The sequence below is a fragment of the Falco cherrug genome, chromosome 12, assembly GCF_023634085.1.
Source record: "Falco cherrug isolate bFalChe1 chromosome 12, bFalChe1.pri, whole genome shotgun sequence".
Classification (NCBI taxonomy): Eukaryota; Metazoa; Chordata; class Aves; order Falconiformes; family Falconidae; genus Falco; species Falco cherrug.
Window position 1 is genome coordinate 15188437 of NC_073708.1, and position 27995 is coordinate 15216431.

Sequence of the window (27995 nt, forward strand, 5' to 3'; positions counted from 1 at the left end):
ATTGTAAAAATTATATCCTACTGAACAGATTTGCTCCTTGTGTATACTCAAAACTACATCTGCCTAGCTTAGTGACAAAATGATTTTTTTTCCTGTACTCATTAGTATCATAAAACTAATGGATTCTGCTCTGATTCTCTCCATAGCAACTGAATTCCCTGCCAGTTCCAGTTGCAGGACTAAATTCCTCTCCCAGTTCATTCAATACAGTTTTTTTGAGAAGAGTGAGACAGCACAGCAGTAATCAAAAGGAGCACTCTAGGTCCCTGAGATTACAAAAGTGTAACTTAGGACAAAATTTACCTTCCAGCTTGTGGTTTTTTTATTGCTGCTGGTAATGTGTAAGCCACAAAGAGCACATCTTGACTTTCAGAACCTGGCTTCTGTCTGCAGATCTGGCAGTTGGCAAAAAACATTATACTGTAAACAGTGCAAATTTGATCCGGAGGCTATTGAGATATACCAAGTGTGGAATCCCATAGTGCCAGTTTAGACAGTTGCTTTTTGGAGTGAAACCACTTTAAACAGTGAAAGTTGATGATTTCTTGCTGCACTGTTTATTTTGTTCCAGACGTTTATGACTTGATGGAAACAAGAAGCTCTGAGATAGCTTGAGATGCTGTAAAAGAGTGCACCTGCAAAACATCTTTCAAGTACCATCTCTTTTTCAGGCAATAGAGTCTTGAAAGTTTCCAAATTAATAAACAGACAGTTTTTGTTTGAGAGAAAGAAGTGATTAAAAAACAGAACACCCATGAGTGTAAATGAGCAGTAAATCATTGACACAGTCTTTTGAAATCACTTGCAGGCCTCTAAAATGTCATCATAGAATCATAGAACGGTTTGGGTTGGAAGGGACCTTAAAGTTCTTCTAGGTCCATCCCCCCTGCCATGGGCAGGGACACCTTCCCCTAGACCAGGTTGCTCAAACCCATCCAGCCTGGCCTTGAGCACTGCCAGGGATGGGACATCACAGCTTCTCTGGGCAGCCTGTGCCAGTGCCTCGCCACCCTCGTAGTGAAGAATGTTTTCCTAATATCTAATCTAAATTATAAACCTAATAACCTAATCTAAATAGGGGACCTACTAAAAAGTCTGTCCCCACCTTTCTCACAGGCCCCCGTTAGGTACCGGGGGGCAGCTGCAAGGTCTCCCCTGAGCCCTCTCTTCTCCAGGCTGACCCACCCCAGCTCTCTCAGCCTTGTCCTCACAGCAGCGGAGCTCCAGCCCCTCGACCACCTTTGTGGCCTCCTCTGGACTCGCCCCCACAGGCCCGTGTCCTTCTCGTGCTGGGTCCCAGGGCTGGACGCAGCGCTGCGGGGGGCTCACAAGGGCCGGGCAGGGGGACAGTCGCCTCCTCCGACCTGCCGGCCGCGCTGCTTTCCGTGCAGCCCAGGACACGGTTGGCTTTCTGGGCTGCAAGCGCACGCTGTTGGGCCACGTTGAGCTTTTTGTCCACCGGCACCTCCAAGCCCTTCTCCTCAGGGCTGCTCTCAGCCCATTCCCTGCCCAGCCTGTACGGACACCGGGGGTTGCCCCGACCCAGGTGCAGGACCCTGCGCTTGGCCTTGTTGAACATCAGGAGGTTCGCACAGACCCACCTCTCGAGGCTGCCAGGGTCCCTCTGGGTGGCATCCCTGCCCTCCAGCGTGTCGACCGCACCACTCAGCTTGGTGGTGTTGGCAAATCTTCCCTATTTGGAATTCTAGCTCCCCAAAAGTGTATTTTGTGAGCTGTGAGAAGTGCGACTTGGTTACAAATTCAGAAATCACCATGCCATAAGCATTGTTTTTGTTATTCTCTTTGTAAGTTTGTAGCTGGAAAAATCTATTTTGATCATGTTCTTCTAAGCAACAGTTTCCTGAGCTAATGCTATCCTAAACCTTGGACTGTCTCCCCCCAGCTGCTTCTCTGGAAGGCCATTAACCACCTTGCTCTTTTCCCATTTAAAAAGCCTTTTGTAATTTCCAGCTTTAAATTTATTCATGGCTGGCTTATAATCATGTGTTCTTGTGCCAACATTGTCATTTAACTTAAATAGCTCTTTTCCCTCCCTGATGTATATATAAAGAGACATCACATTCCGGCTCTGCCTTCATCTTCCTAGGCTAAACATCTTGTTAAGCTCTTTTTTTTCTTCTCTCATAAGCAGGGCCCTCCATCCCATGATTATTTAAGTAGCTCATTTCTGCAGCCTGCTTGAGCTTTGTGGGTTTCTTAACATCCAGATGATATTTAAAGAATACAATTATGAATCCAGAACCTCCCTGAGAAAATTATTAATTACCTATGCTGTTTAAATGTCTGCTTTTGTTAGGTTATAAAGCCCTTCACTGTCAGGAATCTCCCCACGTTGATACTTCTACAACATGAGCAGGCAGTGGAAAGCTACTTCATTGTATGTTGTACAGGTCATTTCTTCAAATTCTTCAGTATGCAGACCAGTACTTGCAGACGACACATGCATTTGTGACATACAGTGGAATGTTTAAGGGGCTATATAACACAAAAGAGAGGATTATAGGATACTTAGTATTGCTGGGGGCAGTAGATCACACAAAGGCACATGTATTTTGAAACCTGTAGCAGCTATGATACAGACAAGTCTACATGAGACTTGAAACAAGCAAGAGCTGAATTGTACAACTGCAATTTTTTGACTGATACAGAAGACTGCAGAAACCTGAGAACTGTAGCAACCTGAAAACTGCTGAGCAATTCCTAGTAAATCCATAAATTTTTCTGAGTAAGACGTGGAAATGAAAAGACAGGGTTGTGAACAGTTCCTAAGAGATCACATTGGCTGGAGTTAGTTATTGTAGCTCATCAGTGAGGCACGGTAAAGGGTTGTGTGTTCAAGTCTAGTCCTTTGCAATATCAAAGTAAAAAGTATTAGCTGAAACACTTTCATAGTAGTTAATTGACCTTTTACAGTGGTTTAAGCAAACAGATTTTTCTTCAAATTTGCAGTGAATTTGGACCATGCACATAATCAGCTTGCACAGCTCTATTGATGAGTGCTAACTCATTAAGCTGTGATAACTTGCTCACTTACAGTCATCTGTCCACACTCATCATGCTGCCTTTAGCAATGTGCCACAGCTGTTTTATGCTGGAAAAGCATTAATGTTCTCTACATGTTGCTGAGAAGAACTGGAAGGCTTTTAGCATTGAATGAATGCAGCCAAGGTATTTCACATGTCAGCAACTTAGGGGTTTGGCAGAGGGAAAATGTTTGAGTGGTTTTGGAACAAGAAAACAGTGCCATTTCCCTGTCCTTCTTCCTGGGCTTAGGATATGGTTGAATTTCCTACCTCTACAGTCATTAAGATCAACTTCATAGATCCTACCACTGCATCCCGTGAACAAAGAAATTTCTCTAATTGCATAAAGATACTATTGTACTTAAGTGCTGAAGGCCAGGTAGGCCTCAAAGTTAAAACTTCACTGAGATGAACAGAAGTCATTCATTCAGGAAGTAGAGCTGTTGTTGCAAGTTCTCAGCAGGCTCAGGAAGACAAGGTTGGACCCATTTTTGCATTTAATTCATGCAGCAGAGCTTTTCTTTGGAGCTAACATTGATAAAGCCATATTACCCTATTGCTCTGATGTGGCATAGAAATAATTAGGGATGCTTACTTTGTTTGAAAGTAAGGCTGCCAAAAAAAAGATATGCAATAAAAAATTAAGTTACTGTAATCCAGTTCTTTGGCAATGAGAATTGAAAACTATAGAGCATTGTATGAGATTATAAATTATACAGGTTAAATATAGAATGCTCCTACACACTTAAAATGGTTGCTAATCATTTCAGAATACTTCTTTTGACTGATAGGAATAAGGTAAGTATTGCTTCTTCAAAAAACATTGAGAAACAAAAAAGAAAATCCTTATCATGTTTCTTGGCAATGCAAGACCAAAGGTAAACACTTTGATTCAAGTCAATTGAAAAATGCTCAAGATCAAGCCAAATAGGAGACACAGACAAGTCTGACCAGAATTATAAGCTTCAAAGTCCATAATCAAAATCATGAGTTCTTGGTTTATTACAGTAGAATGACTTTGAAGCCAGTTCTGCTGTCCTATCACTCAGTGAGCTTTCTCTAATACTTAACAGTTATACCCATTTTTAAAGCAAATTAAAATGTATTGTTGCATCATATAACCCTCACTTACTAAGCCAGATTTATCTTAACAATGTAGAATCTTGCACATAAAATTGAGCTTGGTTTGCAACATGGGAACTGTTGAAGTGTGCTTAGTGAACTCACACAATACTCAGGCAGCCAGTACAGTGCCACAGAGAGAATCTTTTAAAATGCAATCACATTCATCATCTGTTCTAGACTTCCACAAGGTAAATTAATTTAACCGAGGGATAGCTGCAGTCCAAAGGACGTGGGACTTGTCCCATCTCTACCATTGACTCAGTGAAGCTGAACTGCCACTGTACTGTGCAGTTTCCCTTGATGTAAAGTGGAAATGGTTTGCATCAGGTAGGCCCCCAACAACTTAGAGGGCATGTCTTCCCCTTGTGGTATGTACCCATACGCTGTCCTGCCATACACCTTTACTTTTGCAGCACAGATGTAAGGCTGATGCCACAAATCCCTCCCTGTGAAGTTAGCAGAACTGAATCAAGACTTGCAGGATTAGACCCACAGCTTGCTTCTGTACAATATTTGCAGTAAACTCATGACCATGTCATATGCACATCTTGCTAAAGAAAGAAAAGCAGTTAGTCTTCTTTCTTTACTTGCTGTGTGTTCTTAAATCTGTGCTAATGAGAAATGACCAAGGATGATCTGATTGTTTGTAGAATGTCACTCCTGTTTTGCACTCCATTTTATTCCTTGAAGTTTTGCACAATGGCAAAACAACAGCACGTTCAAAATCAAGTACTAAACGTGTAACCTATTTGCAGAACATGTTTGTATACAAATACATACTTCTAGTGCTGCCTACGTTCTTTGTACCTCTTTACAGGAGGTATGAAGGTCAGCAACTTGGAAATTTATAAGAAAAATCCTAAACGTCATCACAATGCATGGCCAAATCTTCCATATTAAAGTAATAGAGAGTCCTCCTGCACAGCTATAGAAACTGCTTAGGTATCTTCTAAATGAGTCAATACTTTCTTTTTTCTTTTTTTTTTCCCCTAGGATGTAATTGGAAAAGCACTGCAGTATATTGGAACATATGGTGAGCTCTGCAACGCAGAGCAAGTTGTGGCTCTGATTGACGAGGAAATGTGTATCAACTGTGGCAAATGTTACATGACCTGTAATGATTCTGGCTACCAGGTAAGAGCACAGCTGTAATTAGCAGAAAGGCAGGATGAGTTATCTTTCTGCTGCTGGGGAGGAAGAATCCACCTTCTGTTAATGAGCAGGTGGTAAAAACAGATGTCTAAAATATTGGAGTTGAACCCCAGCATGCTCGCAGGCTATGCCGCACAAGCCCTGCCTGAGCTGTTCGCACAGCGGTGGGAACGCCGCCCAGCACGGCTGCTTCTGGAGGGCTCTGCGCAGTGTACAGCATCTCGCTGGCTCGCGCTAGGTCACTCTCCCAGTCTCTCCCTACTGCAAGTGGGAAGGGGGATTCTTTTTAAGAGGAAGAAAACCAAGTCTGGTGGCAGTAAGTGTAGTTCTTTGATGGTTTTCAAGTACATGAGAAATAAAGGGAAGACTGCATCCCTTCCCACCAAGGGGATGTGGGGAGACAAAACCTGGTCTTATTGCCAAATGCTTTTTAAGAAACCTAGTCCTTGTTCCATCAGCGTAACTGAACTTGAACTAATGCAGGTTTCAGGCAGGTGAGTTTTTGTTTTGATCTCGATTGAGGTATAAATCCTTTCTCCAGGATAGCTGCCAGGGTTTAGAGCAGCAGGTTGAAGTTTGCAGAAATCATTGTGAACAGAAAATAGCACAATTTTGAGCTGGTGCTCCTGTTTGCAGCAAAGTATCCCTCTAATTTCAGCTCAGTACGGTAGCATAAGTTGTATGAAATGTATCAGCATTTCTACGTGCCATTCCTTGCCATGTCCACTGGAGCTGATGGACTGGCCTGCAGTGTATTCTTTTAGAAAACCAAAATACAATCAAGCATAAGCTCCATGGAATCCAATGTGCAGTAAGCAATAATTTCTACATGAATTTTTCCATTCATCCCAGTCCAAGAACAATTTGTCAGAAACAAATACTTTAACTGAGCACCAAGTTTCCTCTGAACACCACGAGCCTTTGTTTATCCTTAATTCAGTCTAATCAATAGTTGGTCTGATGAATTTAACTATATACAGTTAAAAGAAAAAGTCTTCCCATTTAAATCAACTCCTGCAATTAAAACAAGTGTGTCAGAGCAAAGGAAGACATGTTTTTTCCACTAATACAAGAAAATTAATGCTGCATTTGTACCAGGTTAGGTGATTACTACAGTAGTCTTTTAGCTGTCTAGTCTTCACCTCTTCTCCTTCCATCAGATTTCCCGGTGAAGGGAGCATATAGCCCTTTGAGAGCAAAAGACTGTTCTATTTAGTAAAACTTTCTTTTCTATAAGTGAGAAAAAAAATCAGCACCCAAAGAACCAGAGTTTAAAACCCCAGGAGGTTTTCGAAGGACGAACATTTTTTTTTTCTTAATTAAGGAAACTCAAAAGAAATTAATTGCAAAGAATTCACACATACCCTTCAAAATAGCATCTGTTTTGTTTCTGTTTTGTTTCAGAAGTATCCAAGCTGCTCTACAGAGCCATCAACTTGTATGACTCCAACAGAAAAGCTTTACTTAATTTAAAGTTGAGCACTGCAGTCCTGACTTCCTCTCACTCTTTGAACTCCCTTTCAAGACGTGCATTGTTGTTAGGGAGAGAGGAAGGAGTTCTTAAATACTTACAAACCAAAGCTCTCTTTGTGCTCAAGCTACACTAAAACTTGTGGATTCAGGACAGTTAGTACCTAATTCATGCCCTTAATGGTTGCTACAGCAACTTCTCTGCTTTCCTAATAGTGAAAGCCCAAACGCTGCAGATCCCTCTTTGGAGCCAACCTGCAGTACCACCTCCCACCCCCTCCCTGCCCCCCCCCAGTTGCTGACAGTGGTTAGGGAAATTGGCTAAGGTACCACTTGCTTGCACAGAAGCAAGAGTTCAGCTTTCAGGCCTGATGTTTCCTTCCTAATACTCTTAAAAGTAGATGTTCAGTGGGTTGGGTATTTTTCTTTTGGACTTTTCTAGGCCTGCTTCTTAGATATTGAAGTTTTTGCAGTTGTGTGAGGCTTCTGGTTTTGCTTTTAATTGTCATTCCCATTATACCAAGAGTTTATTTCATTGAGACTGCAACTGTTATTTCACATTCAAATACACTTATCACCCTAATTGCTAATGAGGAGTCACTGCATGGAAATGTGAGAACTAAAGCAAGCTCTGCCTGCCCGGAACTCAGATATCCCTTTCAAAGATTTGCAAAGGAAAATAATCATACGAGGCACAGCATGCTGTGTTTTTCTCTAGTATTTATTAAATTAGATTGTTTAGGCTGTGCTGAAAATAAAAGCCAAAAGAACACATTGTGGCCAGTGTTGTGCTGAAGCCGTACAGGCATGGTCTGATGCCTCCTCTGAACCAGTAACACCAGCAAATTGCTCCCTTATGAAATATTTCCTTCACGCGACATAGAAATCCCTCTGGGAGTTTAAACATCATGGGCCAAACTCCTCCTTTTGTAACTAGCCCCTGTGACCCTTGAGCTTTTTGACAAGGTATAATTTGGCCCATCTTTCTAATTTTAAAGTGTTAGGAGGGGGGTTGTTTTGTTCCCTGCCAGTTGAACAGTTGCTATAGCTGCAGTGCAGAATCACACCAAGATGTCTCCAAGTGCTGTAGCACAGGAAATGCAGGCACTAAAATGGGAGCAATTTTGACCTTTTCCGTGAGTGACATCAATAATGTTTATTCCTGTTCGCAGGCTATCCAGTTTGATCCCGAAACCCACCTGCCCACGGTTACTGACAGCTGTACAGGCTGCACCCTGTGTCTCAGCGTCTGCCCTGTTATCGACTGCATCCGCATGGTTTCCAGGACAACACCCTACGAACCAAAGCGCGGGCTGCCCTTAGCCATGAACCCCGTGTGCTGAGGTGATCCGTCCGACAGCTAATGTGAACTATACACTTGTTTGATACAATTGATTTGCTTTCTAATTAGTCCTTGAAAATCTACTCTTACAAAAAAAAAAAAAAAAAAGTAATATTGATATCTGTTACAATGAACACTGTGTTTTCCAATTATTATTTCTACAACAATTAAGTAAGTTTTGGAATTACAGAAGGGCAGCAATTAGTCAGTCATGGCTGTCATATGTCCACTATTTGAAGTGTAACTTTCTCCTTAAAATTCATGCTGTAATTTCAAAATATCTCTATAGGCTCTTTAATCTCTATGTATTTTCTAGCTGTAAATATAATTAAGAAAGCATTTTTAATGAACTAAAAATCAATGTACAAGCTAACTGTTTGGAAGGAGGCATTTTGTAATTAAACATTACATTTAGTTTTAAAAGAGTTTCTTAGAAGATGTAATTAACTACACAGCTTTCAAACAAAGCAATGTGGCTTCTATTTTTCTATGAGAAGAAATGAAAGGGAGTTTAGAATAGGGTTTAGGAACTGGATTAATCACTTTCAACTACTACAGCATATGGTAGTGTATTTTTATAATCCTTTCTAATTCTTTCTCACACTAGTCACTTTACAGAATAAATTTGCTGTGCACTGACACATGCTGGACTCTTCAGATTTGTGTATTGCATGGGTAGCTTGATCGTTACTTTTTTTTTCCCCAGTGAACACTCACAACAACTCTCTAAAAACAGTTAGACCAGCTTATTATGAAGCCCAGGTTGCATCTCAGGATTCTGAGATGTGACATTTTTTGCTCCAAGCTCATCCTCTAAATAACTTTTTAATTGTGCCAATTAATGTTCCAGAATGTACACGTTACAGGTCAGAGATCTGATTGCGTGCAAATGGAATACGCACCCTGCAGACTGCATTTGCCAAACACAGACACATAGAGCATACTGGCAAGATGATTTCCCCCAGTGCCAATTCTTCATACTTATTGGTTATGTATGGTTATACTAGTTTCACAACCAAAGAAAAAATACAGATTTGTTTGTTTTGCTAAACAATATATCAGCTTTAATCCATTTTTCATTCACAGCAGGAACTTTCTAATAAGAATGCATTGCTGTCTGCTTTACTCCACTTACAAATATAAAGCCTTTAGTTTCATAATAATGATAAATGATCTACCAGTTCAATTCCTTATACCCTATATCGTGATCAGCAAAAGCTTTGATTAAAAACCCTGACTTTTGTTTCTTGATTTATGAATTGTGCACTGAATTAAAAATAAATGTTGAAACCAACTTGTGATTGTCCGTGGTTGGTTTTTTTTTTTTCATTTACTAAACAGATTTTTCTTGTAGAGACTTGTCAGGTGGTGTTTCATGATCTCCAAGATACACTCCAGGAATCACTAATGAGTTAATTCATGTGTACATTATTCCATTAATTGCCTACAGTGCAGAACGTAGTATGCTCTTTGCCCCTCTCTTCTGCCTTTGACTTGTCTTCCTTTTGCATCCCTTCCCCACATGCACACACACACACATGTGTGTGTGCACACATATGTACACTGTCATGCTAACGTTTTGAAGTGTCATTTCATTTAGTAGCCTTGCTCCACCAACACTGTTTTGCTGACACTTTGGGCTTGCTTGATGAGATTTCCTGGCAGGCTCAAGCCCAGTATCTCCACTAATAGTTTTCTCTTCGTACTTTGTTTTTTTCCTCTTCATCACTGATGATTTTTCACACTCACAATAAAACAGGAACAGGTAGTTGTACTGCTTAGAAAATATTTGCCTGAAACGACTTTAAAGCTTTTGGTCTTCTGGTAGTTTCTTACCTTATGTGAGCTAGAGAGGACTCACAGGAAGAACAAGCTGTTTTGTGAACATTAGGGGCAAAGTCTGGCAAGTCTCTGCATGTACCACTTGTACCTCTTCCGAGAAGCTGGCTGGCAGGCAGCATGCCCTTGAGCACGGCAAAAAGAACCATCAAAATCAGATCATCTGCAGGTAACATTTGACATTCTCAGCAGATGCAAGGAAGAGTAGCTATCTTCTCCTAGGCTGTTACCCTGTACTTCTTATCCTACCTACCATGAACCCTGAGGGTGAGAGGCAGTCACCTGCGACTGAACTGGTCAGCTTCTTCAGGTCTTTTGTTGCTATGTTTTCTGGCCTGATTAACTTACTGTCCTGAAGGCATCGCATCTGGTAGCGTGGCTTCTTTTAAATACAGGACGATGCCAGGAGACCTATTTAAGTAGCTAAGCGCATGTACATCATAAATGTGGCAGCAAAATTGGAGCTTTTCCTAGGATATTCAGTAGTCACAGGACATCCAGCATTCCCAAGTAACTATAAAGGCATTCTTAGAGAATCAAGATTCTAATCAAGACTCTAATTTTTTTACCAAAGGAGGAATAACGGGTTATAATACACAGGTTTCTTTCTCACTGCTCGCCCTCTCCCCCACTCCTGTTCTGTCAAGTCCATTAACAGTTTCAGGAAATGTGTTCCCAAATGAATGTGAATACTTTCTGACTCTGACAGTCAGCAATAAATCTGTGTGTTGCAGGAACTCGGAGAAACGGCCACATTAAGGTCTCCTGCAGGACTGTCTTTAAGTCATCAGGGTAAGGCGAGGTGTAAACAGGCTGGGGAGAGAGCCACAAAGGACACATTCCTGGGTTTTATAGGTTTTTCACATCTGTCTTGGGAAATCCATCCCATTCAGCGCATTTAAGAACCAAGGAAACAAATCAGAAAAATCTGGTCTATTCTGCGAACGCTGTAGCCAGTTATTAAAAAAGGGATATGAATTTTCAAAGTGTAAAAGGTTCCAAATTAAGCTCATATATTTCAGTGATTTAGTCACGCAGTTAAGGAATTATGTATTATTAAAGAAATGCTGGGTGAGATCCTGCAACCCTAGCCCTCACAGTTTTTAGATGTGTTGTCCTATTGATTGCTATTATAAAATATTGTATACTATATTTGACAAATTAGATTATGATAGAAATGCCATAGCTCATCCTCCAGTACCACATTCTTATTCACATCATATTCCTGAACAAAAAAAGCTCCCCCTGTTCAGTGTATGCTCTGCAGTCCAAGAAATACTTGAAAAAGCTGCCAAATCTGCTTGTGTGAATCCCAGTGCACCCATAGATGTTCATTGGAAAAAGAGATGTTGTGCCTCGCTAACAGACTATACAGGCAGTTTGGTTTTTGGCCTCTAGGATGAACAGACATATTATTTCCAAGGCACTGGATTGGTAACATTAATAGCTGCATTTGAAAAATCACACAGGGTTTTTAAAATACATAATTTCCTGATTTAAAATGTAATAGTAATTTGATCTCTTAGCAAAATTAAAACTAGCCTTTGTGCACAAATCTGAGGGGTAGCCTGTACCTCCAGCATTGAAGCCAATGTCCATGTACACGGCTCCTTGCTCCGATGCTTTACCTGTCGCTAGAGGAAGCCTTCTTTGCAGACAACCATTTGCTCAGTTCATAAAACTTGGCAGGAGCAAAATGCAAGTTACCTGTCTAGGATCGCTGCCCCTCTTTGTTGTGTCTTGGAGGATGCAGGGCTTTCCACTGCGTGGCTTCTGGGAGAGGTGACTTGGCAGTTGCAGAGTGGCTCGCTGTCATTTCTGCAGACTCCCACCTTCCAGCACGTATTACTGTCATCTTTGGCTCCTCCAGCTTTGTCGTCTTTAAGCCTTTTATCTCAAGGTGGCAAAAGTGATTGCTAGATTCAAGGCAACTTATCCAAACCCCAACTGAGTGTCATCAACCCCATGCCTCATAAAACCACATTGTTTAACACAATCCAGGACTGTAGCCTTAGAAATATAACATTAAGCATAGATATTTCCTGTCGATTAGAAGATCTTGCCAACATATTCTGTATGCATGTTTCATTATTTATCTACCATAACATGGGGCTGGGCATGCTGTTAAAATTTTATATTTTTCAACATTTTCTAGTAGAAAATATTCTTTAGATAAAATATTTATTTTATTGGCAAAGGTTTCACTTCACCAGGCTGCTCCACTTTGATGAACTGTGGAAGATAGGTTTTCATTGGCAACATCTGGCAATCTGGCAGACTTACCGGCAGCTGGATTGTAACTAACCCAGTGCTCGGCAGAGAGCTGCCTTTGCACCTTACACGGCGCAGGCTTCCTCGGCGGGGACGGCTACGGCACTGCCTCCTCACCTCCAGATGTGGCGGGAGGTTCGACAGTGCCTCTCTGTCTGCATTGCGTGGGCCACTCATGTTTGGCAACCAGGATCCTTAAGACAAAGGCAGAAAAATAGTTTCAAGCTGTTGCTCACCCACTTTTTAGGTACTATGTGATGTTCAGGAGAATCTTAATAATTTTCATACGAAGTGACTAACACAGTGGCAACCATTGACCTGCCTTCTCGTTTTTAAGATCAAACATTTTACTTCTTCAGCATTGCAATACAGTTGAAGTTGCTCCCCAGCACGACTGCCCTCAGTGGTGAGAGCTCTTTTGTTGCCTTGCAGCCAAGAAAGAGGCAGTCGGCACCGCATGCCCCAGAGACACACCACCAGCTAGAAGTAATCATCATCCTTAAGGCCATTTTTCTTACCTGTTTAGTCTAGAGACTACTTACCGTCACAGCTTTTACTTTTTTTTTTTTTTCACAGCTTTTTACTTTTTTACGATTTGGAGACAAGTTTAGGCCTCGTCACTGAAATCATCATACTCAGTTGTTGAGAAGTATCGTTTCTCAGGCACTGAACATCCGTTACCACACAAATCAGATGGCCTGCAGGTAACAGTCACCCACGTCACTCGAGCAGGTGCAGGACACCGAATTTTCCGAGTTCAGTGAGGGAAGTCGGTGCCTTCTGTTTCTCCTATGGGTGTGCTATATTCTCTCCAGTTATTTTAGGCACAGTGAGCAATGTTGCAGTTGACAAATCTCAAGTAACAGCAGGGAGAGAGTGAATGGACACGACCCTGCGCTGCGGCAGGGCTCCAGCCTGACGAAAGCACAGGGGCTGGGCAGCGCCTCCGCAGCAGCACCTTTCCCTGGGGGCACTGGTTGTGCGGGGGCTGCCCCAGGCCGCTCTGAAGGGCACAACGGCCACTCCTCTTTCCTTTGCTTTGGCTTAGACTTTAATAATAATATTCTGGCCTCTGTGCTGCTGACGAGACCACAGGTCACCCTTTCTGCGACTTCAATGTTAAAACAAAAGCAAGCACTGCAGGATTCCTTATCAAAGTCTTTAAGAATTATGATTTATAAACCGAATCATGTGAAATGCAAGTGAAAAGACTATAAAATAGTCTATTTTCCATAAGGTAAAGCAGGATTGTAAGCACAACTATGTCTTGACATCTGGGCTAGCACTGCAGTGATTTCCCGTGCAGTCACCTGCTTCGCAGCTGTAGGAACTTCCCATTGTAACACATTTGCTGGTTCACCATCACATGCAGAGCAGTCTTTTTAAAAAGCCTCACACTGCACTCCATGGATCTGTTCTTGTTATTGTGCATAGGTAAACCCCTTTCATAAGTTTTATGAGGTGCAAACATATATGGTATTTTATGCTACTAGCCTATTTATTGGATTAGCTTGAGGATTTGGTGCAAAAGCTTAAGATGATATTGAAAACACACATCACTTCTATTGTAGCTAAGGAAATCAGCTTTAGAATTAGAGAGACCTTGTATCTGGCATTATGTATAGCCCTTTAGCTTTTTAGCATGGCTGTTCCTTGTTGCTATAGCAACTGAATTAACCATTTCATTAATATAATGGAATAAAACACATTTATTCATTTTTGCACTCACGGGTAATCCACATTCAGCTTTCAGCATACTCGTCAAGCTGTGTCCCTTTCACCTCAGCCCCAGATATTTCCTCAGCATTGCCAAAGGGGTTTTATTTGTATTTTTCCTTGTTGGAAAGAGGGCGAGCTGTTATTTTTGAAGAACATTATAATTTTTTTTAATTAACTTCATTTCTTTGGCTAGCTTTTGCTTAGCATCCCTTAAGTGGAAAAGCAGACTTCACAGGCAGCATTAGGTGCAGAGAAGTGGTGTTCTTCGCATCAGAAAAGAATACATCACTTAAAATAATGAAACCTTATGCCTGTGATCAGCTTGTAGGCTAAACTTGGCATGATGTGTTCTACTGTAAATACTAACAGTACTCAGCTATGTACGCTGCCTAAACAGTCATGCTGCTGAACTGTGCTGTTAAAAGCAGATGGAGTGTTACACTTTTTGTTTACCTTGGTTTTAATGTTTCCCGAGCCATGCCCACATGTCATAATCGTTATTGAAATAATAGCTTAATTAAAATAATACATCTACCTATCAGCAGAAGGAAGCAGGACTACTCCGGGTGTGTGGCACGGGCAGGGGCAGGGGCAGCCCTGTTTGCACTGCTTTTCTCATGGGCTGCCATTGCTGGTGCTGCCCTTGCACTTGCTTGCTCCCTAGGACAGTGCGGCACCAGCCCTGCAGAGGACTGGGATGAGCAGGGCTTGGCTGAGATGTGCACAACACCCAGCGCTCCCCTTGGCAGTCTTGGGGTTTGGCCAGCAGTAGCCAGAACAGGCCCCATGGTCAGTGGGAAAAGCTCTTCATAACATACTGGTGGCAGGTAGCTGCAGAGGCTACGGTGTCAGGTAGGGTACAGTCAGGAACCGGAGACCCTCTCAGCTCTAACTTGCTGCCTGCCAGTGACAGAGGGGCCACGGTGCCCAGGTAGGTGCCAGTGAACCCCCAAGACTGGGTTTGCTGGTTTTAGTCTTTCTTTGCGCCAGCAGTGTGACAGTGAGTACTACACAGGCTCTTAGCTAGTATTTACCTGACTGCCCTTCCAAAGCAGCGACCAGTGCAAAGTCACAGGCCAAACCTGAGCCCGTGAAATTCATCATTATTAGCAATTCTATATCTGAAGTCATTACAAATGAAGTAGCATACCTGACATGGGGGGGATGGGTGTTTCTTTTTTCTAATGTAACTCTAAAGTTAGTGATGTGAAACTGAAGTTTTACTCAAAACAGAGCAGATGTGTAAACGATTTTGAGAAATTAGTTAATTAACTTTGAAGGTATAAACACTTTCATTAAAAAGACGAGGCACAGAAGTAACAGCACAATAGCATATTACCTGCTATAAGACTGTTCATTCACTGCTGTTTGAGCGAATGTATAAATCATATAATCTACAAGGGCTAGTACAGTCTATATCATTCACGCGTGCTGCCTTCCCTACCTGAATTAAATTTTAAGTGCTTCCTCCTAGGCAATTCATTGTGTAAGAAATACCCAAAGACCCAGAAGGAGAAAGTTATGTAGCTGGCAAGGTGAAAGACGGCAACTGGCCCTGGACACAAAAGCCTAAGCACAAAGGCTCTGTGCGCATTGCAGATAGTGCTGGTGCCATATTCTCCTCCCGCCTTTGTTTCTCTTTGCATACGGAAAGCATCCTCCCAGCTGCCTGGTAACACAGAACTAAGTTAATTTTATCATTACATATCATGGTGTTGTAGGTGAAGAGTTTGGACTAGTAAATGTAACGGTTAACGTTAAGTTTTTTGGATTGGGGGTTTAGTTTTGGGCAACTTGTCGTGCAGTGTAAGTTTAGCCAGAAGACTATGTCCTGTAATGATTAACAGAGCTTGTGGCTTCCAACAGCATTGCATCTGAACACCCTGTCTCCCACACAGAGGTTGATATTGGTACAATAATTAATATATGTTACTTTATTTTTTTTTTCTTAACAACTCTTTTTTATATATCCTTTAGTAGAACTTGGCACACATTAAAAATGGCAGCTGGGTACTTTAGACATCCAGCAAATAAGACAGGAGTGACTGGGGGGTGGGCATAGCTGCAACTCATTGGGACTCCTCTTGTCTGACCATGGGGAAAAATAACTGTTTGAAATAACCGTGTTTCCAGCGAAGCCGGGGCCCGGCCTTGCCTTCCTTCCCTCTCCCAGGGTGCCGAGCCCGCTGGCCCCTGCCCTGGCCAGGCCTTGGCGCTGGGGCTGAGGAAGTAGCACCCGGGCTCCGGGGCCCTGGCATGGCCTCGGCCACGGCCGCTGCGCGTACCGCGGCGAGGAAGCAAGCCCCTGTCCTCTGCTAACCTCCCCGGCGCTCCGGAGAGCGAAGGCTGAAAACTTGCATCCCTCTCTCCTGAGGGCTACGCTAAGGTTGATCGACAGCTGAGCAGTCAGCCGTGCCTACACCCGCCGGGCACTGTCCAGCGCCTGGCACTGAGCTGGCACCATCCAGCTGACGGTGGCGGCTCCTCAGCCGAGCGCCCCGGCGGGTTTGCGAGGGCGGTTGGAGACGGCCCGTCCGCGGGAACGAGCCCGGCGCCTGGGGCACAGGCCGGCCCCGCACGGCGGGCTTCGGGCACGGGCCCCACCGAGCAGACTCGGGCACAAGCCCGCGCCCAGCCCAGCCGCGGGGCCGCCGGCAGCAGCAGGGCCCCGGGCCTCGGGCTTTTGGCCGCCGGGAGAGCGGCGGCGGGAGGCGGGCGGGGCCGGGGCGGGCCGTGCTCCGGCGCGGCGCCAGCGCCCCGTTCCCGCGGCAGGGGGCAGCCTTCCCCCGGGCCCGCCGCGCCGCCCCGGCCCGCTGCGGCAGCGGCAGCGCCCGGAGCCGCCGCAGAGCCGGCTGCTCCCACAGCCCGCGGCCGTGCCGGGGGCCGGGCGCTGGTGCGGCTGCGGACACCCCCGCTGGGTCACGCACAGGCCAGGGCAGCCCGCAGCTGGGGGAGCCCCCGGGGATGCAGCCCACCTGCTGTCGAGTCACCAAGTTCACAGGGACAGACTTATTTTTTTTTTCCCCTTGGATGCCTGCCTTCATCCCGGTTACCCGTAATACGGATTTGAGGTTTTACATCGCTTAGCGCCGGTCACGTCCCCGCGGTACCTGTGGCCGGGCGGGGTTCGGCGCCTCCCGCCCGCAGGGCCGCACGGTGCCGGGTGCCGCGGGCTCGGGCGCTGCGGCTGCGGGTGGCCCCGGCCCCGGCCCGGCCCGGCCCGGCGGGGGGCTCCTGCCGGGGGTCCCGGCCCCGGCCCGGCCGGGGGCTCCTGCCGGGGGTCCCGGCCCCAGCCCGGCCCGGCGGGGGGCTCCTGCCGGGGCTCCGTGCCACCCTAACCGCAGAGCGTGAAAGGAGAAGGGAGAGCACCGCTGTTAGCCCAGCGCTGCTGAATTAGCCAGGTGCGGCTAAAAATAGATTGGGAATGTCTATTATTACAGCCGAAAGAGTGTGACTTCGTATTACTTAAGCTGAAATGGTACTTCGCTGCATGAAATCTTAGGCATACAAGCAGCGCCTCACATGTACTTATCCGCAATACATTGTGTGTGTGTCTATATAAATATGTATACTTTATATATTGCACATTTCATATATAAGTCTAGACAGATGCTAATTATTGCTCGTGGTTAAGTTTCTGTTTCTAAGCAAGACATGAGTCACTGATAAAAAGCTGTCTGTCTCCAAAGCCATCTCCAAACGCTTCCGTCTACAGCAGACATAGCCTAAAGCCGAGCTGGGGATGGGAAACGGTGTTTGAGGTACCAATGGGTGCACCCCCAAAAGCCCCAGCAAGAGCTGTCTGTACTCCGGGGTTTGCTGCAGCCGCGTTACAGGGGTACCAGGAGTGGTGAACGGGGGGGTTCTAGGAGTCCCTGCCCAATGCACAACATTATTTCTCTGCCCTGCAACCACAAAAACTGTAGATCTCCTGCTCTTCCAAGGCCTGGTCTACTCACAAGCACACAGAAAATCTCTGCGTTCAGGTAGCTGCCTTGGGGTAAAACTCATCTGCGCCATGTCCTTACACACCGACACGCACTTTCACTGCCATCGGCACCAACCTGGCTGCGTATTTGGACAAGATCAAGGGAGAGTAAGGTGACATTAAACCAAAATCACACAAGGGCCTTAACTGCACCAGAGGGGAGGTACTATGGTTATTTTCCTACTGCAAGGACACAGCCTCAAAACCTGACCCCCAGGACAACAGGAATCCCTTGGGATTTCTCTGTCACAGGAGACCCAGGCAGATGTGTTACCTCATCGCTCAGCCAGTAAGCTACAGCCTGTGTTACCTGAGTGCTCCTGTCCCGCAGGGTTTCATTACTTTTCAGGAGTTCCATTGTTTTAATTTCAGTGAAAAATATATTGGCTGATAAGTGAGTTCCTCGCTATTGATTCAGAAGCACATTTCTGTAGCACTGCCATATTTTGAGGGGTAAATACAGGCACTTCTCTGCCCTTCATTGCTCTGAAGAGAGTAGCTCCCTGTCTCCTCACCCAGGCAGGACACAGCTCAATGTCACACCTGGAAGCTGGATGGGAAAACAACCGGAATATTGTCTCTGTTTGAAAATGGTTCCTCATCTCTCTGCCTGTCTGCTCCAAGCTGTGAGCAGAGTATGCCAAAGCCCAAACGGGCCCCATGGTCCAGCGTGGTGTGCATGCAAATCCTTCTTCTGGCTGGTGTGCAATAATTACCAGTGATTATTGCACAGTTCAGCTCATGAGTCAGCCTGGCATGCTCACTGCCTCTGAAACATCGCTTCACCCTGCACACCTTTCCTGACCTTGCACATCCTATTTCTTTACAGACGCCAGTGCCTTTTGTCAGCTTTACGCATTCATCACACCACTTGCTCATTACTGCACACCCCAAATCAAAATGAAGGTCACCTCACGCATTTTCAAAGCCCTCAGCTGTCTCAGGGCAGCATATCTCAATGACTCCCTCCGTCCTGCTAACCCTCGGCAGGCAGCCATCACCCCCCGAGCCCGTCTCACGGCATGCACTGAGCTGCTCACCCAGCCACTCCACGGTGACGACAGAGAATAAAATTCTCACCACTTAAGGTCCTTAGCGTAGATCCCAGCTTTCTCTGACCTGGCTTTTCCGCAAGGATGCCCATGGCATCAGCCAGCTGATCCTTTAAAACCAGCAGAAAACAGGGAGACAACCCCAACAGCCCATCCATGGGCTGTTTTTCTCCCTCCTCTCCTCGGCCGTTCCGCTCCCACTGGTCCTCCCTCTTGAAGAGCAGCCTGGAGGCATTTAATGTTGCTGGTATGGTGTGAGCAACCTGGCAGTTATTACACTGTACCTTTTGTTTGCATAATTAGTTGTATGTAGTGCTTACCAACAGGCCAAGTTGAGTGGCACGGACTCTGTCTAGATCAAGGCTGGCTGACACTGAAGATTAGCAGGGGAGCGTGATCATTGCTGCAGTGCACTAGGACGTGGCCCAAGGTGGCAGGTGGCTGCAGAGGGGGGATCTAGATGGTGACACCACCCTGAGCAGCCTGTGTCACGTCCTCCATGGTTTCTGCAAGGAGTAAGGATGAATATCACACAGTGAGCCCAGCCTTTGGTTTCTGTCACAGAATACAGCCTGCTCTTAAGCACAAGTCCCTCCTTTGCACTTGAATTGTTCAACACGTGCAAAGGGGACTGCCTTGCTACTGGGAGGGCTTTAACTCATTTGTGACTCATTTCAGAGCCGTGCATACTGCACTGCCATTCAGGGTAGCTTATTAATGCTCTGCAGACAGAGCCCATGCCAACAGTGTGTCCGGGCAAGAGCCCAGTGTCTGCAACCTGCCCTAGCCCAGCTGCTCAGCTGCCAGGGCTGTGCACACCTCTGCCTGCTCTGGCTGCTTGGTAGCACAGCTGAGGCCTTCAGTATTTTTTGTGCTCACTGCCTTCTAGACTGGGCTGGAGTAATCCAGAGTTTGCTGCACATGTGACAGGAGAATAAAAAAACAGCGAAGAAGGTTTCCTTCTTCATTTCACTTAATTGAAAAATATCACTTTGATGCAGTAATAGCATATGCAGAATAAATGTTAACAAGCCAGCAACAAGAGTGGTGAAGCTACTCTGTCACTTCTGCTTTAGCCCTTTGGGTTCAGATGACTGTGTTGTCAAATGTCTTCATTATAGTATTTGCCAACACAGAATCATAGAATCATTAAGGTTGGAAAACACCTTTGAGATCATCAAGTCCAACTATTAACCCAGACTGCCAAGCCCATCACCAAACCATGTCCCTAAGCACCACATCTGCCCATTTTTTAACACTTCCAGGGACGGTGATCCCACCACCTCCCTGGGCAGCCTGTTCCAATGCCTGACCACCCTTTCAGTGAAGGACTTTTTCCTAATATCCAGTATAAACCTCCCCTGGGGCAACTTGAGGCCGTTTCCTCTGCTTACAGAAAGGCTCAAGCACAAGTGCATCGTGGCCTGTCAAGGCCATTGACAGTGCTAACGCCGAGGACTGCAGCAGCCAGGTGGAGAAGACACTGGCTGCGATGGCACAGGGAGAGGATACTCCCAGAGGAAGGGACCAGGACACACACTGACCGTTTGACCACTTCTCCTGGCAGCCAGCTAAAAAAGATGCGGACATTATTTCCCAAACATGGCTGCTATGAATTTGGGAAGTTCTAGTGTTTACAGATGGCTTAATTTGGCAGACACAATCATTATAGGAGTTACTAATCCAATGGGAGTTAAAGGTTGCCAGAAGAAAAGCATGACAATTAGAGCAACACCCCATTCCATGAGTGCTTGTAACTTACTACCATTACAAATGGCATAAGGTGATTCATAAGTATCAGGTGTTTGGTTAATTATACTGCAGTTCAAGCAAGCACTGGCACCAAGGAATAAATGAACAGTGAAAATCACACCTTCCTCTGTCCCTCCCTACCCAGCTCCTTGGCTACACAGCTGGCATGACAGCAGGCTTAATTTCTTTAAATCCATGGGAAGAAAGCAACACATGAAATCTAAGCAGTGGCCAAACAGCACACAGCTGAAGAACCTGCCATGTGAAGACATAATCACAGTGTGCGTTTAAAGCTCTTCATTCTTCCACACATTCAAAAAGGGGTATAATCTGTGCCACCAAGGGTGCAGTCACAGGTACAAAGCATAGTTCCCACCAGCTGAGCTGCAAGAAAAACCAAGGAAAGCTGCCCAAACTAACGTGCATTTCCTGGCATTTGGTAACGATGTGCATGTGTACAGTTGCAGACAGCTGATGTGCAGTACCTGCTGTCTTCTAATAACTCCTGGGCGTGTGAAAAGCCCAAGAGGCAGGAGTGCACACACACAAACCAGCCCATTCCTTGTTGTTTACCGTTCTCCAGCTAGTACACCACCCGCCTGTGGTTTTTTTTTTTTCCAGAGGTGCTGCATCACTGGATATATATTTTGGACCCATTTTGAAAGCCAGCCTCAGAAATCCTGTAGTGTCCCTGTTATAAGGATGTTGTGTTTTCCTTTGACAGCAGCCTGGTGGTTATCTCTTATTCCCTCGCTTAAAATCTCACCTACAAGGTCTGCTGCAGAACCTCCTGCTGCTGCAGGAAAGGCTGATTGCTAGGTCACTTAGGTGGTTGAAAGCTGGGCAAAATACTGCTGCTGGGATGGTGCTGACACGCTGGAAGGAGACATTTTCAGGGGACTGTACCTGCTGGGGCAAACCCCACTTTTGTTGAAGAAGCTTTCTCAAGTCCAAGATAGGGTTTGTTGGCATAAAGAAAAATATAGTGTGTATTTCTCTCATAAGCATCCTGAGAACATCCATTAAGGATGGAGACAAGTCAAATTCAGTTGAGGGCAATGTATCTTACCGTAATGAAGAGCTGGTTCCTCTACAGAGGGAAGTGGTGTCTTCTAGTCTTTCCTGGTGCCCTTCTTCCTCTGTACCAAGAAGCATCACAGTTCACCTTGGGCTCAGCAGTCACCTGAGAAGCGGGAAATTGTATCATTGTCTCTGCACAAATTAATAGTTAATTAGTGATAACAGGAAGAGCTCCAATAATCTATTATGTGCATGAAATACAGCGTTTGGGTGCATCTCCCCAGAAAGTCAGTATCAGTGAACACATATTTTGAACAGACATTGATTCAGGACTTCTCACTCCAACAAAGCACAGTGTAGCAGAAAAAGCTTCATTTCTCTCACTTTTGCTAGAAGATGTTTCCATCAGCCAGAGGGGAAAACAAATCTTAACCACAGACTTCAGCATAATAGCGGCAGTAACAAAACAAGCTCCATTATTAAACTAACTCTTGGTAAGAGCCAGATGATTTCTACTGACAATTTTGCATGCAACTGCTAGATGTAATTTGCAGAGTGAGCGCCAAATTGCCATACTAATTATTTCTGGGCTGATGTTCCCTCTGTGACATAGTGGCATTTGGAGAATGGGGACTAACCAACAAGTGAAGTGCTGAAGTGGGAGATCACTAATAGGGTTTCTGAGGAAGAGAAATACAGCAAATACCAATCTTCCTCTTCATACGCTCACTCTCAATTTGCACTGAGAGAATTTAATACACAGAACTGTTCTATCTAGTTCGTCTGTATTTTTGGCACCCTCCAAGCAAACGATGCCCGCTGGCCCCTGGGCAGAGTGCAGGTACAGCTGAGCAGGGCCACGCACCCAGGCGATGCTGGGAGCTGAGGGGGTGACCCTGGCGAGGCCTCGCCAGCCCTGAGAACCTCCAAGACGAATTTGTGTCCCTTGCTATGCCTCTGACATGTGACGCATGCACACACACTGCGGGACACAGGACACAGCTCGCTCAATTCTCCGATCTGTAATATGCTGGGGGGTGGGGAAGGGCTGGCAAGAAACTCACTTAATCCGAGTCTGTGAGCAGTTCTGTATCTGCTTTTATGCCTGCTCTCTTGCTAGCAGTTTGCTCTGAGTCAGTTTTTCAAATTGGACACTTCTGCACACTGCATAATATGAGATGGAAAAGAAAAGCCTTTCTGGCGAATTATGAGGTTTTTGCTTTCTATTCTTTTTGTCTGTCTTATTTTCCTTTTTTGTTGTTGATGCAGTACTTTATCAAGTTTAAGCAGCATAGTTTCAGTTTAGCACTACAGACGTGTTTAGTGAAAAGCAACAGGAAAAGAAAGGAGTAGGTTTGCTTCAAAGACTTTTAGGTCATATTTTCTTCTGTTAAACAGAGAATTTAATGTGTCAAAGAATTTAAATGTGTTAAAAAGACTAAATACTGAAAGTAGAATAACCATTTAATATTTGATCGGGGGAAAAAAAAGAAGTTACCAAATTGATTTAGATTTTGAATATTGAAAAGCTCATGGGTGACAGTGAGGTTTGGCCAAGGAAACAAAGGGTCCAAAACCAGCAAGTGGCAGTGGCTTGGCTGGAATATAAATGGTGCTTGCTAAAATGTTTGTAATTCTCCATTTGCCTTGTGCATTACTGTAGCAGGAACTTCAGACTAAGTGAGATGTATTCCCAGTGGGACTACTGGGACAGCCTGGATGGATAATGCTGAGCTGGCATGAAACCACCACTAGATCAGTGCTTCATTGCAACAGCACTACAAGGATAGATTTTAATTTAATTTACACCACTGTAAGACACAGAGATCTAATGGCTGGTTTAAGCATATGGGAGGTCAGAACCAGTGATTTAAATTACATTAGCAAATACAAGCTCATCTGAGGCTGGATCTGCATAGTGTGTGTCCAGCTCTCCCCAGCAGTACCGTACCTCCTGCAGGAACACCCCAGGTCTCCTTCGCAGAGGCTTAGGCCCTCTCTCTTAAATCCCTGTTTGGGTTTATGCCTTTCAGTGCTTTTTGCTATGGGTGGCCCCTCTAGAGAAGCTGTGTGCAACACACTGAGAAAACAATGTGGAAACACAGGACAGTTTTGCTGAAGCCAAGGACTTCAATCTGCTTCCAGGTTACTCTTCTTTTTTTTATTTTGCCCTCTACGTGCCTACGTAAACCCATAACTAACTTAGTCTGTCCCAGATAAAAAGTCTGCTTGTTCAAGGACAGCATGGACACATGCTGTCGGGCATCTTGTTGCAGTTCCGTTCATTGAAGTCTACACCAATTCCCTCCCTTGCCCCCCATAACACACATTGTATGTTCCTCCAGGCACTGCAACCTTGGTGGGTTCCAGGCCACAGCAGCTCGCTGCTCTGCACCTGACCCTCCTTGTGTCACAGGAGGGGCTCTGGGCTCTGCATGTCCTGCCCAGCTTCTGCCTCTCACAGCGGGCTGCCAGCACCAGCAAAGCCCAAAGCTCCCACCTCTGTCCATACATGTGCACAGAGAGCAGCTGGTGACAGACCTGACGCTGTCGGGTCTGTCACAGGGTGCCTCACAAATATTTCCCGGTGTAACTTATAACTGTACTCAGTTTCAACCAGAGATGATTCTTTGAAGCTTATTAAGTCCATTTGCATCATATGCCTACAGAGAGATGCATTACTCACAGCCGCCTGTCACCAGGAGCGGCTGTCCTCCCATCTAAAAAGGAGAAGCCACCACCTCCCAGCAGGGCCGTGGCACGCTGGGACAGCCAGCACCACTTCAGACCCTCTGTGGTGCTACAACTGCTTCAGGGTTGCCTCGGACCAAGATGAACTCATCAGTGGTTTAGCCTGTCCAAGGCTAATCTCATTATAGATAATCTTGTTTACCACATGTACTGGCCATAAAACAAAGTTAGCTGTTAACTCTTGCTCTCCCCACAAGCCAGCCTGCTAGAGATGCAGCCGTAGAGGCTGTGTGGGGTAGCTGAATCCCTGATCCCCACCCTACAACCAGCATCGCATCCTCCAAGGGCAAGGCTGACAGCAGCTTTCCCTGTGAAAACACAGCAGCGGTGTAGCACCAGGCTACACAGCACATCATCTCCATTCCTAACTTTCACATCCTGACATCACATCTCAGCGACAGGCCATCAACACCTTCACTGCCCGTGTGGATTCCTTTTGTGATTAAGTTTAACCCTGCTTGGTTCAGCACAGTCTCATATGAAGGAAGGATGCAAAACTTTTCCCCACTGAGATCTTAAAGTTACACCTCCTAAAATACACCTCCTTCTTTGCCTTCTCCACCCTGTTTTTGTAGACTGATGCAGCAGGGATGTGAGAGGGGACCACCTCACGTTGCTGGCGTCAGTCCTTTCGTGAGATTTACAACTCCCTGCTGGGGTTTCCGTGGACCACACATGCCCATGTAGGGTGCACCGACTTCGAGTTACACAGGCTGCAAATCCTGCCAGAGGCAGGTGCCCGACACAGCTCCAAGAGGGCAGACGTGGGTGCAATCAGTGCCGCGACTGCTCAGCCTCCCCTCAGAAGCAGCAGGACTGCTACTCTGCCTTGTCTTTTCTCTCCTCTCCTGTGCGTACAAATACTCCTGCTCATTTTGGGTTAATCTCAGCTCAACCACTCTGTCATACTGCCAGCCTGTTGCAATACAGGATTGCAGGACATGTTTACTGATCGTAGTTTGTATTTGTATCAATTGGGGAAAAAAAAAAAAGTTTCTCCTAAAATCTAGGAAATGTGAGAAAAAAAATACCAAAATTATTGTAATCACAATTTCAGATTTTTCTTTTTGAATCTTATCTATTCAGTTATTTTACTTTCTATCCTAACAGCTCAGCTGTGAGATGCTCAGTTCACTGCATCACCTACTGGAATCATTATGTAATGGAAATGCTGAAATTTTCCTATTCTTTTATGTCACTTGTTAAATCAGTGAGGATGGCTGCCTCTTAGAACCAGCTTATTGAAAATCATTGTTTTGCTACATCAGCGTCTCCATTTATTTTCAGCAGGTTGAGCTCATGATTATTTCTAAATTAAAAGCTGAAAATGAATGTTTAAATTATTTAAGATGACAGTAGTCAATATTAATTTGAAAAAATATTTTAAAATAAACATGCAGAAATGAAATTTTCATTTCCTTTTCTGAAACAAAATTAGCCCAAATAAAACAATTTAAATTAGGTTTTTCATGTCTTTATCCAACGTAAATGCATTAAAAGCCTGTCATTTCTGTGAAACAATTTAGTTTCACCAAAACAACTTTTTTCCTTGCCAAAACCTTTTCCTTGCCCATTCCCTGACTGGCACCAGCCCCAGTCTCCCTGGCAGAGGTGACAGAACAGGTGAGCTAACCAGTGTTTGGGCTGCAAAGGGACAGGAGGACATTTGATGTTTCGCTAAAATCCTCCAGGGACCTTCTAACACACTCGCCACCAGTTTCCTCTTAAAAAAACATCCTTGGACACAATTAAGGGGAAATATGATTAAACAAGAAAAAAGAAAAAAAAATCAGTTCAGGGTATGTCACCGCCAGCACCGTGCAATTGACCTCAGCTCCAGCAGCCACCGAGGCGGCGCTGCTGAATGCAGGGCTGCCTGCGCTGCCGCGGGGTCTGCAGCCTGCAAACCCCCTGCCTGAGGGGCCTGGAAGGAAACTGTGCTTTTTGGACATCTCCTCAAATAACAGTAGGTTTAGAGGGAGACTCTGCATCACCTGCCTTTTTTCCCTCCACGGAGGTGCTGTGCCGAGACCTCTCCCTGCAGCAGGCAGCACCCACCGCAGGGACGGCTTCACCCCCTTCCCCAGCACCTTTCGGTGGGGCATGGCCTCGCTGCCAGAACAGCACCCTGCTCGGTTATCGTGGGTGGGGAGCGGAAATAATGGTCCGCTGATTGCTCTTTGAACTGTGGAAATAAATGTTCCCAGGCTACACAAACACCAGCACCCTCACTGCTGCATTGCCACGGACTTGTCTATGTCCTCTGCCAATACCAGCAAGTATTTCATAAATATTCCACAAGACAACCTACTGTCTTCTGCACTGTTTCCACAGACAGCACAGTAAATTAATTTCCATCCGTAATATTTGAAAATACCTTAATTATGAATTTAGCAAGTCTGCTTGCTAATGCAGTTTTCCCTAAATTATTTCATGGTTGAGTGAGAATTCAGTCATTAAAAAGTAGTAATGAACATGTAGAGTGAAAACAAAGCTGAGGCCTTTGGAAGTCTGCCTTGCAGAGCAACAGGAGGAGGGAAAGCTCTTGTCTGTCTGGGACAATGCCTGACCTTAAGCCACAGATTTGGCATTTTGATCATCGCCGATGGAAGAAGTGCTTCCAGCCTGTGTCTCCCTAGCCCTGCTCTGCTGCTGGTCCCCGAGCACTGCACCGGTCTTACAAGCCTCCGCACTGGTGTTTGCTACTGAATTTAACGTCATGCAGGATATTACTACGCACTGCAGCATCAGGAATCAGAAGAACGTGCATAATCCAGAGCACTGAGAAGTGCAACCGAGCAATTTGTGCAGCGGGGCTAATTCCCAGAGCTGGCCAATGGTCACTTGTGCAGTGCCACACGCTGGTGCCACCTCACTAGACCTCCCCTCAGCACAGCAGTCCACCTTCCCCTCCCCACCTCTGGCTGAGTGTTTGGTCCAAGGGTGGCAGCCCCACTCCTTCAGGTATGACCCATCAGCTTTTCTTTGTGTCTCTAGTTGTTTGATTAGCACGATCTTCACACGTATTAGCTAGGTCTCAAGCCGTCCTTCTCAAGCTCTCCCCTCTGCCTGATCAAAGTTACGGACGAGCGCCAAAAGGCACAACAGGAAATCTCACGTATTAGACTGTGGCCTCTGGTTTTGGTGGGCGTGTTACAGGGAAGAAGGTGGTACTCACGCACACAGATCCGTGCCTCAGACCTGCTCATCCTCGTGCTGGTTGCTGCAGTCTTGAACACCTCTCCGAACAGCTGTAAGCAAGACATGTCCAGTGTGCAAGCACAGCTGGAGATCAGATCCGCAGACCAAAGTGCACCCATCCATGGCCTGAAGTCACTCCTTTAATGCACCAGCAGGGGCATAACTAGATCCTCGAGTGTCTCCAGCTCTGGCAAATGCAAACACTGTGGTGCCTTCAGCCCTTGAGCAACGCCTGACATTTAAAGCAGAAATGTGTTAGTTTATATACT

The 27995-nt window shown here is 45.3% G+C and overlaps 1 protein-coding gene and 1 long non-coding RNA gene across 2 annotated transcripts in view; one reads left to right on the plus strand and one right to left on the minus strand.

Moving 5' to 3' along the window:
• The window catches only part of DPYD (dihydropyrimidine dehydrogenase), a 366956-nt gene extending 357529 nt beyond the window's left edge, over nucleotides 1-9427 (plus strand). The window contains exons 22-23 of the mRNA XM_055724875.1: nucleotides 5163-5303; nucleotides 7964-9427. Coding sequence (XP_055580850.1) covers nucleotides 5163-5303; nucleotides 7964-8134 — 312 coding nt within the window. The 3' untranslated portion in view covers nucleotides 8135-9427. The remainder of the gene's footprint in view (nucleotides 1-5162; nucleotides 5304-7963) is intronic.
• A 2856-nt stretch (nucleotides 9428-12283) lies between these two features.
• On the minus strand, nucleotides 12284-27941 carry LOC114017621 (uncharacterized). The gene is made up of 4 exons (XR_003562778.2): nucleotides 27704-27941; nucleotides 21824-21937; nucleotides 19323-19508; nucleotides 12284-12437 (listed from the first exon to the last, which is right to left on the minus strand). It is a non-coding gene; the product is annotated as an uncharacterized LOC114017621 (long non-coding RNA).
• Nucleotides 27942-27995: the final 54 nt, after the last annotated feature.